We start from the raw sequence: 16,079 nt of genomic DNA on the forward strand, positions 1-16,079 counted from the left end.
ATGAGAAAAGAGAGACTGTGCAGTCTCCTGAAACACCAAGTTCTGATCAACTTGTTGGGTGTTTAAAGTTATCCACAATACCCTGTTAACTGGTCAAATATATATATATATATATATATATGAGCCCAGATGTGAAGTCACTACTGAGAAATATTTGTCATTAAATGCCAAAACTGACCAATCAGAATTGAGTATTCCAGAAATTTGTAACTTAAAAATTAACTTAACTTTAAGATAATTCCTTACCTTCAAATGTGCCACAGAGCTGCATCCTTCACTCTGGACTTCTCAATTTGGTGTGTTTCAGAAATCTAAAAGGAATATTTCCCTTGTATTAATAATACATTGATGGTTTTGAATGTTTGCTTTAATTGTAATGGCTGTCCCATTCAGCTTTTAGATGGGTAGTAGATGGCTTTCAGTCTGACATTTTAAGATACATTTGATATGTCTGCATTCCAAAATAAATAAATGAATAAAGAAAGAAAAATGAATAAAGAAATAAAGAAAAGAAAGAAGCAGCATTACCTTTCAAATGTTTTGGCATGACTGAATGTATGCTGTTTGCATGTATAACTGCTCTGTAGTCCACTGGCATCTTTGGATCAAAAATATAGTATTAATAAATAACTGGATAGTAACCATTATTTATATATTGTGAGTTGTGTGTATGATTTTCTATATTATTACTTACACGTGCCACAAAATCCAGCGTTGTTTTTTTTTTTTTTTTTTAATCCAGCGAAATTGTGCAAATTTGTTTTTTGTTTTCAATTCTTAAACATAAGATATTAATATTGTACAATTAGCTTTTTATTAATAGGTGTTTTTTTTTCTCCCCTTTTCGCAACCCAGGGTTCAGTACACAGGAAGACAGTCCAAGAAAGGCAAACCAAGTAAATCCGAGAGACAGAGGGGTAATCCAGTAAACAGGCAATAGGTCCAAAAACACACAAGCAGGCTGGGAAATATGATGAACAGGCAGGAGTCAAAACACAGGGAAAACAGAATGGTAAATTACGCTCAGAACTGCAGACTAGCAGAACAAGACTTCGCACTGAATGCGTGTAAACAGGGAACTTAAATAGACAGAGATAATGTGAAACAGGTGTGTGAGTAATCAGTCAGAGTGGAGGGTTATGGGAAATGTAGGTTCATGAAGGAAGGGTTAGTACTCTGGAGATGGCGACATTCAGGAGAGATAGCAGGTGCTGCCGGTGTAACAGAGCCCCCCCTCGACGCGAGGAGGTTGTCTGCGTCGGGGTCTACTACGACCTCTGGGAGCGGGATGATTAGGGAAATCATGGTGGAATTCAGAGATGAGAGCAGGGTCCAGAATGTCCTCTGAGTTCGTCCAGGAATGCTCCTCAGAACCGTAGCCCTCCCAGTCAAACAAGTATTGGAGAGTCTGACCCCGGCGTCGAGAGTCCAGGAGCTTGTGTACCCGAAAGGCCTCCTCTCCATCAATGAGGAATGGAAGGGGTCTCTGGGGGTCTTGAGAGCCCTCCTCTCTCGGAGGCGCCGCGGGTTTGAGCAAGGAAACATGAAAGGTGGGGGAAACACGGTAATTAGAAGGGAGCTGAAGCTTGAAGGACACAGGATTGATTTGACAAAGGATTTTGAAAGGACCAACATACCTGGGACTTAATTTCTTGCACGGGAGCCGAAGACGAAGATCTCTGGTGGATAGCCAAACCCACTACTCTGGAGCATAGTTGGGGCAAGGCCGCTGATGGAGATTGGCCTGCTCCCTCTGTTAGCAAATAGCATGTAAGTGGACGTGAGATTGATCCCAGATAGCCTCACTGCGCTGCATCCAGTCATCGACCGCAGGTACATTGGGCAGTTCCCTGGACCAGGGAAAGAATGGGGGTTGAAAACCTAGGATACACTTAAAAGGAGTGGTTCCGGTGGCCAGTTTGAACAGGGAGTTTTGAGCATATTTGGCCCAGGGAAAGAAACGGCTCCAGTCGTGCTGGTTCACTTGACAGTAAGCCCGGAGGAATATACCAAGGTCCTGATTTAGGTGTTCAGCTTGTCCATTGGATTGAGGGTAATATCCAGAGGTTAGACTCACATTGACATTGAGCAATTTGAAGAATACAGACCAGACTCGGGAGGTGAATTGAGGACCACGGTCGGAGACAATGTCTTCTGGTAGGCCATAGAAGTGGAAGACATACTGGAACAGGTTCTCAGCACATTCCATAGACGAGGGGAGCTTGGGCAGAAGGATGAATCTGCAGGCCTTAGAGAAGCGGTCCACCACAGTTAAGATGGTAGTGAAACCCTGAGAGTTGGGTAGATCCGTGGCAAAATCCACAGCGATATGGGACCAAGGATGAAGAGGAGTAGGCAGAGGTTGAAAGAGAAAAGACGGGAGCTGTCGAACAGACTTAGAGGTGGCACACACATTGCAGTTCTCAACATAGTCAGTGACCTCAGTCACTAGGTTCTCCCACCAAAACCGATTTTGAACTAACCTGCAAGTAGCTTGTGCGCCTGGATGTCCGGAGCAGGCCGAGTCATGTACCCACTGAAGAACTCTGTTGCGTAAGGATCTGGGAACAAAGACCTTATCAGGAGGGCAGTCAGTGGGAGTGGGTTCTTGGTTCTGAGCTTGGGTGATGTCTGCCATATTGTCCCATTGTACAGGAGCGACAATGAGGGTTGGTGGGATTATTAAAGTCACAGGGTTGTTGCAAGTAGTGGACTCATAAATGCAGGACAGGGCATCGGCTTTGGTATTCTTGGAGCCAGGTCAAAAGGTTGTTGTGAAATCAAACCTGGAGAAGAATAGAGACCATCGAGCTTGACGAGGATTTAGACGCTAAGCAGACTGGATGTATTCCAGGTTACGATGATCTGTGATCACCAGGAAAGGATGACGAACTCCCTCTAACCAATGTCTCCACTCCTCGAAAGCCACTTTAATGGCCAATAGTTCACGGTTGCTGACGTCGTAATTTCTTTCAGCAGCTGACAACTTGTGTAAGTAGAAGGCACAGGGATGGAGTTTGGCAGGAGATCCTTGTCGTTGAGAGAGTACTGCATCAACTCCTGAATCAGAGGCGTCCACTTCCAGCACGAAGGGTCGAGTGGGGTCTGGATGATGGAGAATGGGTGCAATTGTAAAGCGTCATTTGAGGTCATCGAAGGCTTGACGAGCAGAAGGTGTCCAGATTAGTTTCAGAGCTTTTCCTCGGAGCAATGAGGTGAGTGGAACAGCCACCGAGCTGAAACCTCGGATGAAACGTCTGTAGAAATTGGCAAAACCAAGGAAGCACAGTAGTTCCTTGACAGACACAGGTAGTGGCCATTGCAGCATGGCTTGCACCTTAGAAGAGTCCATGGTGACCCCCTCGATGGAGATGACATACCCCAGGAAAGAGATGGTAGATTGGTGAAACTCACATTTCTCCATTTTGGCATACAGTTGATGTTGAACGAGGCAATTGAACACCACTCTGACATGTTGAACCTGTTCATCAAGGGAAGAAGAGTCTATCAATGTCATCGATGTAGACAATAACCCATTTGCCAATAAGATCGTGAAAAATGTCATTTACATAGGCTTGAAAAGACAGATGGACTGTTGGAAAGTCTGAATGGCATCACCTGGTATTCGTAGTGGCCAGTGTGTGTAGAAAAGGCAGTCTTCCATTCATTTCCCCCCCCCCCCGAATGCGGATTAAATTGTAGGCGTTACGAAGATCCAGTTTGGAGAAGGTTTTGGCGCATCGTAACTGCTCTAATGCTGCTGGTACCAGAAGGAGAGGATGGCGATATTTGATGGTGACTGTGTTCAGGCCTCAGTTGTCAATGCTTGGACGAAGGTCCCCGTCCTTCTTTCCTATGAAGAAGAAACCAGCAGAAGCAGGAGAAGTGGATGGTCGAATAAACCCTCTTTCTAGGGACTCCGTTATGTACTCCTCCATAGCTTTAGTTTCAGGTGCAGATAAGGGGTATATTCGTCCACGTGGAGGAGAGGTGCCCGGCAGAAGGTTAATGGCATTGTCACAGGAACGGTGAGGAGGAAGTTGCGTAGCCTTTGATTTGCGGAATGCCTCCTGGAGATCCAAATAATAATGTGGCAGGATCGACATCTTCTCAGTGAGGATAGTCGTGGTGCTTACAGGAGGGAGAGAGATGGGTTCAGGAAGGTTGAGGCAAGACTGGAAACAGGAAGCATTCCAACGAGTGATCTGTCCATCTCTCCATGAGATCTCAGGGTTGTGAAGTCTCGGCCATAGCAGGCCAAGAACAATCGGGTTCTTGGGAGAGTGAGTGACTAGGAATTGAATCTCCTCATGATGGAGTCCAACTTGAAGACGAATGGTTTGGGTGATCTGTTGAATCTTGCCAGAGATTTAGATTTCTGGCGAGACCTAGGTCAAAGTTACCTGCAGCCCCAGAATCTAAAATGGCAGATACATGATGTTCATTATTTAACACATGCGAAGTAACAGAAACTTCAAACTGTTCGATATGAATTAGGTTTGAAAGTTCCAAACTCACCACCGCGCCCCCCTTCCTAGGGGGACAAGTAGGGCAGGCAGCCAGTAAATGTCCCGACTGTCCGCAGTAAATACATAATCTCTCCCGGAGATGGCGTCTTCGTTCTTCGGAGGAGAGAGAAGAAAGACCCACTTGCATGGGCTCATGATAACTGGTTGCAGTGATGTCAGAGTGAAGTGTCTGTAGAGGGCTGACTGGACGACGGGCTTTGATCAGGTTATCCAGGCGAATGGCAAATTTGATGAATTCATCAAGCGATCTCCCCTCATCACGACATGCTAGTTCAGCTTGAAGATCAGGATTTAACCCCTGACGGAACAACAGTTTCAAAATGTCCTCTACCCACACAGTTTGCGCTGCTAGCGTGCGAAAGAATAAAGAGAATTCAGCAGCAGACCTCTTTCCCTGTTTTAAACACAAGAGAGGTTCACCCGGGTCCTTGCCACCCTCAGAGTGTTCAAAAACCTCCCGTAAACGAGCTAGGAAGTGAGATAAAGAGCATTTTAAAATGTTCTCACGACTCCATACTGCAGTAGCCCAGTCTAGTGCCTTTCCTGACAGCAGTGATACAATAAAGGAAACACAAGCTTCATCATTGGGATACATTTGAGGTAGTTGAGAGAGAAAAAGTTAACATTGCAAGAGAAATCCTCGACACTTACTGGGTGATTCGTCAGACTTCTCAGGAAGCGAGAGTCGAGGATTAACAACAGCTGTTGAGTGCGATGTGCTGCTGGTAGAGTTGCTAGTGGGAACCCCCAATGGAGATACTTGTGGTTTTGGCTGTACGGATTTAAAGAGTTCTTCCGTGATAGAGGTGAGTTTGCACAGCTGCTGATGGTGACTGGTAAGCATTGCTGCTTGCACTGTAACAAGCTTGTGTAACTGTTGGAAGGCTGCTGGATCTAGGTTGAGCAAAGTCTTAGCAAAGATGCCGGGGCAGTAATGTTAAGATCCACATGCAGTTTAATAAAAGTATAAACAGTACAACAAAGTAGCAAATCAAAGGGTAAACAAAATGCAGGCAAGGATTCGGTACACAGGAAGACAGTCCAAGAAAGGCAAACCAAGTAAATCCGAGAGACAGAGTAATCCAATAAATGGGCAATAGGTCCAAAAACACACAAGCAGGCTGGGAAATACGATGAAAAGGCAGGAGTCAAAACAGAGGGAAAACAGTAATGGTAAATAACGCTCAGAATTGCAGACTAGGCAGAACAAGACTTCACAATGAATGTGTGTAAACAGGAAACTTAAATAGACAGAAATAATGTGAAACAGGTGTGTGAGTAATCAGTCAGAGTGGAGGATTATGGGAAATGTAGTTCATGAAGGAAGGGTTAGTACTCTGGAGATGGCGACCTCTGGCGGTGTTCAGGAGAGATAGCAGGTGCTGCCGGTGTAACATTAGGCTAATTATTATGTTTCTGTTCCACATTTTCACACATTATTTGATGGAAGATTCATTCAAACATACATAAAACATCTAGCTACAACAAAAATGTGTGATTTTGGTTTAGTATCGCGTTTCCACATAAGCGGCTCATTGCGACATCCCACTAAAAACAGCACAAAGTGGATTTTCAGCCTTTTCTGTGTCAATTTTTTGTAATGATTTGTTTTAAAATAAACGCATAACGTCTCAGAAATTCACATAAAACATAATGCTAAAATTGAATTGTATCAGTATATTTGAAAGAATTCAAACATTACATTTGTAAATTTGACACATTTTAATTCTTGGAAATGTCCCAAATTATAGGTTTTGTTTCAATATTTACTTATTTAGTTGACGCAGAAACTAAAAGCAATACTCACAGCAACATTGTGACAGCGTGGTGACAACCTTCATCACACAATGTAAAATTGTCAACCTTTTGGCCATGTTGTCGCAACATTGGTAGAAGGTTGGCAACGTTGAGACAATGTTCTGTGTTTGCTGGGAACATGTTGGTTAATGGAGAAACATAATATTGCGGAAGCCAGGCTCATTGTGGGGGCCAGTTCCCCACTGGCTAAACAGCATGAATATAATGCCAATATTAGTTGTGTAGTACAAGTCATGGTTTAAATTAGTAAACTAAGTAAGTGTTAGGGGCCAATGTATAAATAAAGATTTGTATTAACTGTAAGATTAATGACTAAAGTCTTAGAATTTATATTCTTAATTAACTGCGGAAGTGCAAACAGATGCATTGTCTTTTGTTATTTGGCTGATGAAGACTTAAGTTGGTAATTAATGTATTATCTATTTATTCCATTTTAAGAGTGTAGTCCATCCTTAGACCAAAGTGATGCAGGCAGAAGTCAGTAAGGTGCACTGCAGTCCGACTGTAAGCTTGTGGCAGAATAATTTCCGGCGGAGTCCATCTTAAGTCTAAGTTTAAGGCAGTGTCCAGTAAAGAAGTATCCCATGTTAGCATCAGTTCATCTTCTGTGAAGTCCATCGTAGTAGATTGAAGTGATATCTGGTTAAATATTTGTCACAACACATTATATGCACTATCTATGCTCAAATACTGATCTACAACCCTCTTTCTGTCTTTTAGTTTCCAGGTGAAGTTTTTCTATATTTGTCAGATTGCTTACTGGTTCCATGCACTTCCTGAAATGTATTTTCAGAAAGTACGAAAGGTAAGGCCACATGCATTTTGAATGGAAAGATTCATTTTTCTATACTAGGCTATATGGTTCTTGAGATGCTATTCATAATTAAAAAAGAGATTTCTTGTTTGTTCTTGATTTTAGGAAGATATTCCTCGCCAGTTGTACTACATTTGCCTTTATATCTTTCACATTGCTGGTGCCTATGTCCTCAAGTGAGTTTTTTTCTTATTTCAGGGTGAATCATATGACCAGTAAATCAGCAAGACCAATTAATCTGCTGATATTTGACAATTTTTAGATTATCAGATGATTGACAAAATTTAAAGGCCATTTTGTCAATGAAAAATTCACTTTTTCTGCAAATATATATATATATATTATGCAACCAAATTGGCACAGTTGCTAGGGAGGGTAGAGTCACATGGGGTAACCTCCTCGTGGTCGCAATTAGTGGTTCTCGCTCTCAATGGGGCACGTGGTAAGTTGATCACGGAGAGTAGCATGAGCCTCCATATGCTGTGAGTCTCCGCAGTGTCATGCACAACGAGCCATGTGATAAGATGCGCGAATTGACGGTCTCAGAAGCGGAGGCAACTGAGACTTGTGCTCCACCACCCGGTTTGAGGTGAGTAACCGCGCCACCATGAGGACCTAGTAAGTAGTGGGAATTGGGCATTCCAAATTGGGGAGAAAAGGGGATTAAAAAAAAATAAAAAAGAAATGTGATTTTGTTTCATTTGCTGTTTTTCAGCATTCAGCTCGAGTGAATGCTGTCATTAAAGCAAAAGGGCGGCATACCATAAAGAAATTCTCAAATTTACATTAATTTGTCAGTTTAACTGTTTATTTAAATTTTGTGCTGTTAATATAATTTGTGATGAATATTTTTGTGTAAAATAAGAAAAATATGAAACGGAAGCATTTTCAATTGTGGTCTCAGACCTGTCAAAATGAAATAAGTAAATAAATAAATAAAATTACTGAATTAATTGTAACTGTAAATGGTGGATTGAAAGAAAAGACCTTAAAGGCACAGTTCACCCAAAAATGAAAGTTCATTATTTACTCATCCTCATGCAATCCAAGATGTGAATGACTTTCTTCTGCTGAACACAAAGATTTTTAGAAGAATTTTGTAGGTCCATTCAGTGCAAGTGAATGGTGGCCAGATCTTTGAAGGTCCAAAAAGCACATAAAATCAATAATCCATACCACTCCAGTGAATAAATCCATATCTTCAGAAGCGATATGATAGGTGTGGCTAAGAAACAAATCAATACATCCTTTTTACGATCAATGTCCACTTTTACTTTCACATTCTTCTTCTTTTGTTTTTGGCTATTCACATTCTTTGTGCATATCACCACCTACTGGGCAGGGAGAAGAATTTATATTAAAAAGGACTTAAATATTGATCTGTTTCTCACCCACACTCATCGCTTCTGAAGATATAGATTTAACCACTGAAGTCTCATGGGTTACTTTTATGCTGCCTTTGTGTGCTTTTTTACCTTCAAAGTTCTTGCCACCATCCACTTGCATTGTGTGGACCTACAGAGCTGAGATATTCTTCTAATCTAACGTGTTCAGCAGAAGAAAGAAAGTCATACACAATTGGGATGGCATGAGGGTGAGTAAATGATGAGAGAATTTTGATTTTTGGTTGAACTGTCCATTTAAGTCTCACAATTTAGTTAGTATTTCACAATGTATGATTCATTCACAGTTTTTAAAATTGATCATCATCAAGTCATAGCTATTTACCTGGCAAATGAGTGCGCCAACAATGGCTTCATCTCCGTAGGGTACCTAAATCATAAAGAAAAAGTTTATGGACATGTGCGTATGAATTATTGAAGAGTGAGCATAACTCATGATGTCTTGTGTGTTTTCTCTCAGTCTCCACCGTCTAGGTCTAGTTCTTCTGGTTCCACATTACCTGGTGGAACTGCTGTTTCACGCCTCACGACTCTTCTACTTCAGTGATGAAAACAAGCAGAAGGGGTTTGTTCACTTCCTATCTTCAGCCCTCAAATCATTCCGCATATACATGGTCAGGACTTTATTTTACAGCATTTTAACTGACCAAAATCATTACTGCAAGGTGATATAACTTCTGTATGATGTTACTATTATTTACTGATATTTGGTCATGTTGAATATTCGAGTTTAGCTTTATTAACAGATTTGGACATCCTGGAATATTTTTAGCTGTTTAAATGTTACTGATGTCTAAGGTAGTTGTATGGTGCAAGAACTGACATCAATTTTGTTAATGTGGGTATTTTGTGTTTTCTGATATTTTTACTTTCTATTCCGTTTAATTTCTATTCCATATTCATTGCACACTTTATAAAGTTTGAGCCACAATAAACGCTCCACATCCCCAGTTATTTCTAGATGGACCTCTCTTTGTGCAGAGTTGCATTGTCATGCTGGAACAGAAAAGGGTCTCCACAAACGCTTGCCACAAAGTTAGAAGCACACATTTGTCTAGAATTTGTCCTCATTGTAATTACTGGAATAGCCAAATCCATTATTTAGAAGTGGGTGTCCACATACTTTTTATGGCCATAAAGTGTATTTTGCTGTACTTTTAGTGTTTTTCCAACTTTTTCTAATCATGAATTCTTGTAAATTTAGCCTAGTTCATTTTCCCACTCTGTTGGAATTCCACCTTTTTGAGGTGATGAGTAAATGGCCCTGTGTTTCTCTCTCAGGTTCACGCTGTGGGCTCTTCTGTTTGTCATCACTCGTCTTCTGACGCTCACCATCTCAGTTCTGACATTCGGTTTCGGCCTGTCCCGCACAGATAATCAGGGATTCTCCTTAGCAGAAGGAAACTTCAACGTGCTTACAGTCAGGTTGGTCAGCTGGGAACACTCACATGTTCGGTTGCCTTATGATATTTTATTACATGTATCTCTGGAATACTCAAATCTGATTGGTCAATGGCACCATCTAGAGGTCTGATATTTCTAAGGAACAACCGCACATCCGGGGATAAGACATTTTCGTCTTATCGTCAGACCGATTACCCAGGCATTGCAAGTCATCTTTCCTACTTCTAGTATCAATGTGCGATCCCTACAAGTACGCAAATAAAATAATTTAAACTGATATTAATGTTTCATGTCCATTTATTTATTTTTTGGCTAGTAGTCTTGTAATAAAGTGGATAATGAGCAGTCAGATATATAAATGAACATCACCAGAACTCTGACGCAAACCAGATGTGCAATCAGCTGTTCAGTGATTTCTTCTCGCATAATAACATAATTTCAAGGCAAATCAATATTTCATGTCTATTTATTTATTTATTTATTTGTTTAGAAGCCGTGTAATAAGCAGGATAATGCACAGTTAGCAATTATCACAAAATAAACCCCTTCAGGGTGATACAAGTCCTGATCTTTGTGTTATTTTGCTGTTTACACTGATGCATTTTGGGTGATCCAATCACAAGTAGACCTGGTTGTCTCTTTTGACCACTTGTGTTCGCATTTTGAGGGGAGAGTCTCTGATTACATGACAGCATACATCAATCATTATGTCAGTGTATTACTGCATGAAAATAAAGCGCAAAATGTAAAAGAAGAAAAAAGTGTTTGACGTTTAGAGCAGAATTCAGAGTTATTTTAATGGAACACCTGTATTAACTGTTAGGTGCTTCTCATCTGTGTCAGTGCATGTTGATATCAGGCATACTGAAGAAGATCTGTGAAGTTCTTGTGCATGTATATGTATGCCCTTTTTTAAATTTTCAGATCGGACGATTATTTCCTTCTGCACGTTACCGGCAGCGAATCAAACAGATCGCCCAAAACGCATCTCAAATATACAGTCCTGAAATTCATTCACAAACTTACACAAATAGCAACGGGAGAGTTTATTTGTGATAACATGTCAACAAACAACATTAAAAGAAGGGTTTGAGTCAGTTTATTGCACTGATTTGCACAGAACAGAAAAAAATGAATACTGAAAGTAATGATGAGCAGCAGGCAGGGAGACGTTGATGATCTTTTTATTTTTGTATTATTTTTTGTTTTCTGCTTCTCAATGCATTGCTCTCCTCTTGCTTTCTCTCTGTTTTTGATTGACTTGCTTATAGCCTGCCTCTCACTCGTCAAGACAGTGCGCACACATGACGTCTCGTTGGCCAGATTTCAAGCAGGTTTGCGCCGTAGCGCCTGCGATTAGTCTGGCCATGTCACTGACGTGCACACACTACACGCATTCAGTACCTGAACTCTCAGTACTGGCCGATCCCAATCCGATACCAGTGGGGTTTTTTTCTTAATCTAGTTTTGTATTTTAGTATTTGTAGTTTTGAATATCTATACCTTACTGTGCTCTATGTTGTTGCAGTGTGGTCTGAGAAGTCAAGCTTGTTATTAAACACTATTCACAGTAGTGTTGTCAACAGCTGAAAAACTAAATTTGAATTTTCACTTAAATATTACCAAAATTCGAATTATATTTGTAATTTAAAGACATTATTCAGTTAGGGGAAAAAAGCTACATCACTGGTCACCAGATTTTTCCATAAAAGAGTTCCATAAATAATATAAATATAAACAAAACAAACCTGTGTTATATTGTTTATAGTGCGCAACATTGCCCGCCCACTTTTTCAGCAGTCTGGGTTCCATAAGTATTTTTCCCATTCATTTCTTCAATAGACTTTTCATGAAATCTTCCATTAAAGAGTTGTGAAGCATGAACCAAACCAACAAGCTCTGAGGTGAATCACAACATCACAGACTTAGTTTTAAGGCAAAAAATTATTTGAAAATGTGACAAAGACAAAGGTACATGTCTGCACTTACCATCTTTCATGAGGGCACGGACTACAATCCCATAATGCATTGCAAATGACGTATTCGAATATAAAAATATGGAAATATATAAAACTATTGATTTTAGGTTGTTGATAATAAAGTATACAAACAGTATAGTTTACATTTGTTGCTATATATTCTGATAAACACTTATTTAAGTAGTTTGAGAGTGCAGGGAGACAGACTCGTTTGTGCCATTCAGATTGCGTCATAGGAGTGGGCAGTCACATCCGGATTTATATTGCGGGCTTTGTTGGCCACGGTTCTCTGTTTAGTGAAGCTTTCTCTGCTGGAACATGGGTAATCTAGTTGTTCAACAGGAATTCCTGAATTAAAGACAATATTTAAACAATGAAGTTGAAATAACCCAGACTGGTGGCTTCAACGGTAGCATATACCATCGATGAACAACCTCGGAGCTCATGGTAGGTCTGTCTTTTAAAGGTTTATAAGTTAGCGTTGAAAATCAATTAGTCTATACAAGAAATGAATGGGATTTTTTTCTTCCGGAACCAGACTGTTGCACTCCATTGCAAGGAACATACCTGGCTCTCAACAAAACTGTATTCCAAACGCATTGCTTATTCTGTGAGATTCTAAGAGAACAAGACACAACGGCCAAAGACCTCGTTTGATCTGTAAAGATGTTAGTTAATCCTAACATTGAGCATGTCTCAAAGGTGAAGTACACTACACAGAAACCAGTCATTTCAGACAGAGGGCAGACATACTGCATTATGACTTTTTTTGTGTGTGTGTGCAAAAAAAACTTTACTAACATTATAAGTGAACCTCGAAGAAAATAATAATAAAAAAATGCATGACATGACCCCTTTAAACACCCAATCCCTCCCAAGATACCTTGTAGAACCAGTGAGGTATAACTGTGATGCCCAGTCCAGAGGGTAGACAGGAGCATCTGGTGATTCACTGTATTGAAAGCAGCAGGTATGTTCAGCACTGTGATTATAGTTACTTGAGGGCTTTAGTACACTTTACATTTTTAACCCAGGGTCAGTAAAATCCTGGGTTATCTTGTTTCATGTTTCACACTCTTCATCCTTTACCCTGGGATAATAATTCATCCTGGGTATTCATGTTCCGAGGTTTCACACTGTACATTCGTAAACCCCAGGTTAACGTTCTTTGTTACATATTTGCGGTGTCAGTAACAATGATTGGATGAATGCAGCTCGCAACGGACACGCAACCTGTCAATGGAGCTGCTCTGCTGTCGAAATGTCGGCAAGTAAATCAGCTCTGTTTGTCTTTCGTCTTCTGAAATATGCCACGAAATGCACACAAAAGGAATACTGTCTCCATGCCGCCTGTTATCACATCTGCCATCTTCATTTTACCGGTTTCCCTCTGATGGAGAATGTAAACAGCGTGTGAATATTAAATGAAGTAAGTACTGAGGCATTATATGATTGGTTGAGTGTTGCTTAACAACTTTCTGTAACATTCTGACACCGCATCGTTTCCAGCTGTATACCTTTGGCACAGCAATGCAGTGCTAACCCTGCTCATGAGTTTCATATCCCCAGTTAAAAGCGGTGCTAACCCCCTTTCAAAAATACAAGTGTGAAATGTTACATTACCTGGGGTTAAAAGCGGGGGTTCAAAATACGATAACCCGGGGTTAACCGCAGTGTGAAAAGCCCTTAATGATATTGTCCACTTGCTAGCATCAGTGATTCATATGAGACATATTTTGCTAATATAATTAAAAAAAAAAAAAATTCTTCTAATACTGTTTTGCATAGTTTGGGCTATTTGTTCTTCTATGCTTTAGACTAGGGTTGTCACAATACCACCATTTTTGTAGTCAGTACCAATACAAGTAAAATTTCACAATTCTCAATACCTATTTCGATACCATCGCAAAAATAGTTAATATGCTGAACACATGCCTTTTAGCTTATTTAAAGTAAAATATCAAAGTACTGTAAGTAAAAACTATTTTGCACTAAAAAATAAAAAGTAAATTAAGAACATTTCGTTTTCTTTTACCGTGAGGTGCGAGCGCTCCTCTTCTGATCACTTCTCACTTCCTCTGGTCAAGCACCGGCTCTGACACCAAAATCAGCACCATTGGGGTGTAAAAGGAGAAAAAGAGCACGCACTGAAATAAACGTGAGCATTTGAAAGCAACCGTTTGTCAGTAGGCTCGAATTGAGGCAGTACTCTGTGCTACTGTACTGCAGAAACACTGGTATCATTAAATCTTTTTAATTTTAGTGCCAGTACTTTGAACATCCCTACTTTAGACAGATATTAAATAGTAATATGTGTGATTTGCTGGGCTCTCCTCTCTCAGGATGACCTGCCTGTCAGCCATCTGCCTGACCCAGGCCTGGATGATGTGGAAATTTATCAATTTCCAGCTAAAGAAGTGGAGAGAACAAACTCAAATCCAGGCTAGCAAGAAGAAAGCCGTCAGCCCGAAAAGCAGACCCAGCAAAAAGGACACTCGGGGTGAGTCTCTTCAGAAAGTTTTCGTTTTTGCATTTAAATGTAAATAATTTTAGAAAGATAACTATATCCTCCGTGTGTGAAAAGTTCAACTGTGTCCTAACCAGATGCGATGCGACAAGACGCAAAACTGTTGTGTGACGTGACACAAACACAGCCAATTATAAGCTGGACCAATGAAATTTAAAAGTGGGAGGGGCTACTCAACACAATGCTACAGAAATAGAGTGCAACAGTAGCTGCCCACTTTTTCAGCCATCTTTGTTTCTGGAAGTATTTTTCCCATTCATTTTTTCCATAGGGATTTCATAAAATCCTTCACAGAGAATGAAGCCATGAACCAAACCAACCAGCTCCAAGGTGAATCATAGTTTGAGGCAAAAATATTAAAAAAATATACAAGAATCGGACAAAGGTACATGACTGTTCTTAAAGGGTCATTTTTTGAGATGTTAACAGGTATATATGTCTTGCACATAAGGGAAGAGAATATTAACATTAGTTATTTTTAATTTCAAGAGGAAAAGGGTTAATTTAGCAATTTTTCGGGCTGTTTTCGTCTTCCAGGTTTGAACTTTCCATTGAATTTCAGCGCATCTACGTCACGGGTGTTCTTGATATTATTCATGAGAAGGCGTGGCCTTTAACCTTTGACAAGCGAGTCGTTGCCATGCACGTGACCAGTGCTTCAAACTCTCAAGCAGCATCAGTCAGTTGAGAGAGTTGATACAGTGGGTAAGCAACCAGAATGAGCCTTACTACTGCGGGGAGTACCGCCACGTGAAAACTTTCAGTTCTCACACGTGAGTCACATTCGCAAAATCACTGCCAGGAGGCGCAAAGGGACACTTTTGTCACCATTGTTTAATAGTGTGAAGAAAGTGAGAGTTATTATGTTTAAATTGTTAATATTATTATTTGTGTTGTACTTTTTACATTTTGATGTGTAGAAGGTGATCTAACAATGCAAAATTAATGGCAGCATTTAAGTTATAGCTTAGTAAGCTCATGGATTGATATACAATTAAAACTGTTGCTATTTAATTATCTTCCTGAAAATCAAAACTAAAATACATTGCGAACATTCATAATTTACTTTGTTATCCCTAATGAAAAACAGCAACAATGCATTTAATTAATGCCGTTAACCCGTGTTATAATTGACTTGGCTAGTCAGCAGTGTTAGACTAAAAGTTTTAGACCCGCTTATAAGCGTGATGGGGTTGAGGTGGGTAAGGTGTGTGCGTGCATGCTTGTTTTTTTTGTTTTTTGTTTTTGTCGTTTTTAAAAATTATTCTTTAAAGTAAAAAGTTAAACAGCGGTTGGTGTGGAGTAGTTAAAAACTGAAGTTCTTTAAAAGTCAAATGTGGACTGATAGCTCAGGTGCTGTGCGCTCGTGTCATCTGATACTGTCTTTTCCTGCTAATTGTGGGTTTGAGACCAGCTTTACTTATCTTATTGTCTGTCTGGATTCATGTAGAGAGTAAACTACATCCAGTAGATTCACAAAAAGCCATTTTGCGCTGTGGCTGTTACTGACACTCTGTCCTGTTAGATCATTGTTGGTCATTTGTTCATATTATACTGTATATATTTTTTACATGGTATTTAACTTATATTTGTTGCCACGATTGT

The 16,079-nt window shown here is 40.2% G+C and overlaps 1 protein-coding gene across 2 annotated transcripts in view; it reads left to right on the forward strand.

The window, feature by feature from the left end:
• Positions 1 to 16,079, forward strand: part of LOC127419798 (translocating chain-associated membrane protein 1-like) — a 47,063-nt gene that overhangs the window by 19,886 nt on the left and 11,098 nt on the right. For both annotated transcript variants that reach the window (XM_051661536.1, XM_051661538.1), the window contains exons 6-10: positions 7,068 to 7,152; positions 7,267 to 7,337; positions 9,025 to 9,129; positions 9,846 to 9,989; positions 14,290 to 14,447. In XM_051661536.1, coding sequence (XP_051517496.1) covers positions 7,068 to 7,152; positions 7,267 to 7,337; positions 9,025 to 9,129; positions 9,846 to 9,989; positions 14,290 to 14,447 — 563 coding nt within the window. The remainder of the gene's footprint in view (positions 1 to 7,067; positions 7,153 to 7,266; positions 7,338 to 9,024; positions 9,130 to 9,845; positions 9,990 to 14,289; positions 14,448 to 16,079) is intronic.

Source organism: Myxocyprinus asiaticus, chromosome 29 (assembly GCF_019703515.2).
Source record: "Myxocyprinus asiaticus isolate MX2 ecotype Aquarium Trade chromosome 29, UBuf_Myxa_2, whole genome shotgun sequence".
Taxonomy (NCBI): domain Eukaryota; kingdom Metazoa; phylum Chordata; class Actinopteri; order Cypriniformes; family Catostomidae; genus Myxocyprinus; species Myxocyprinus asiaticus.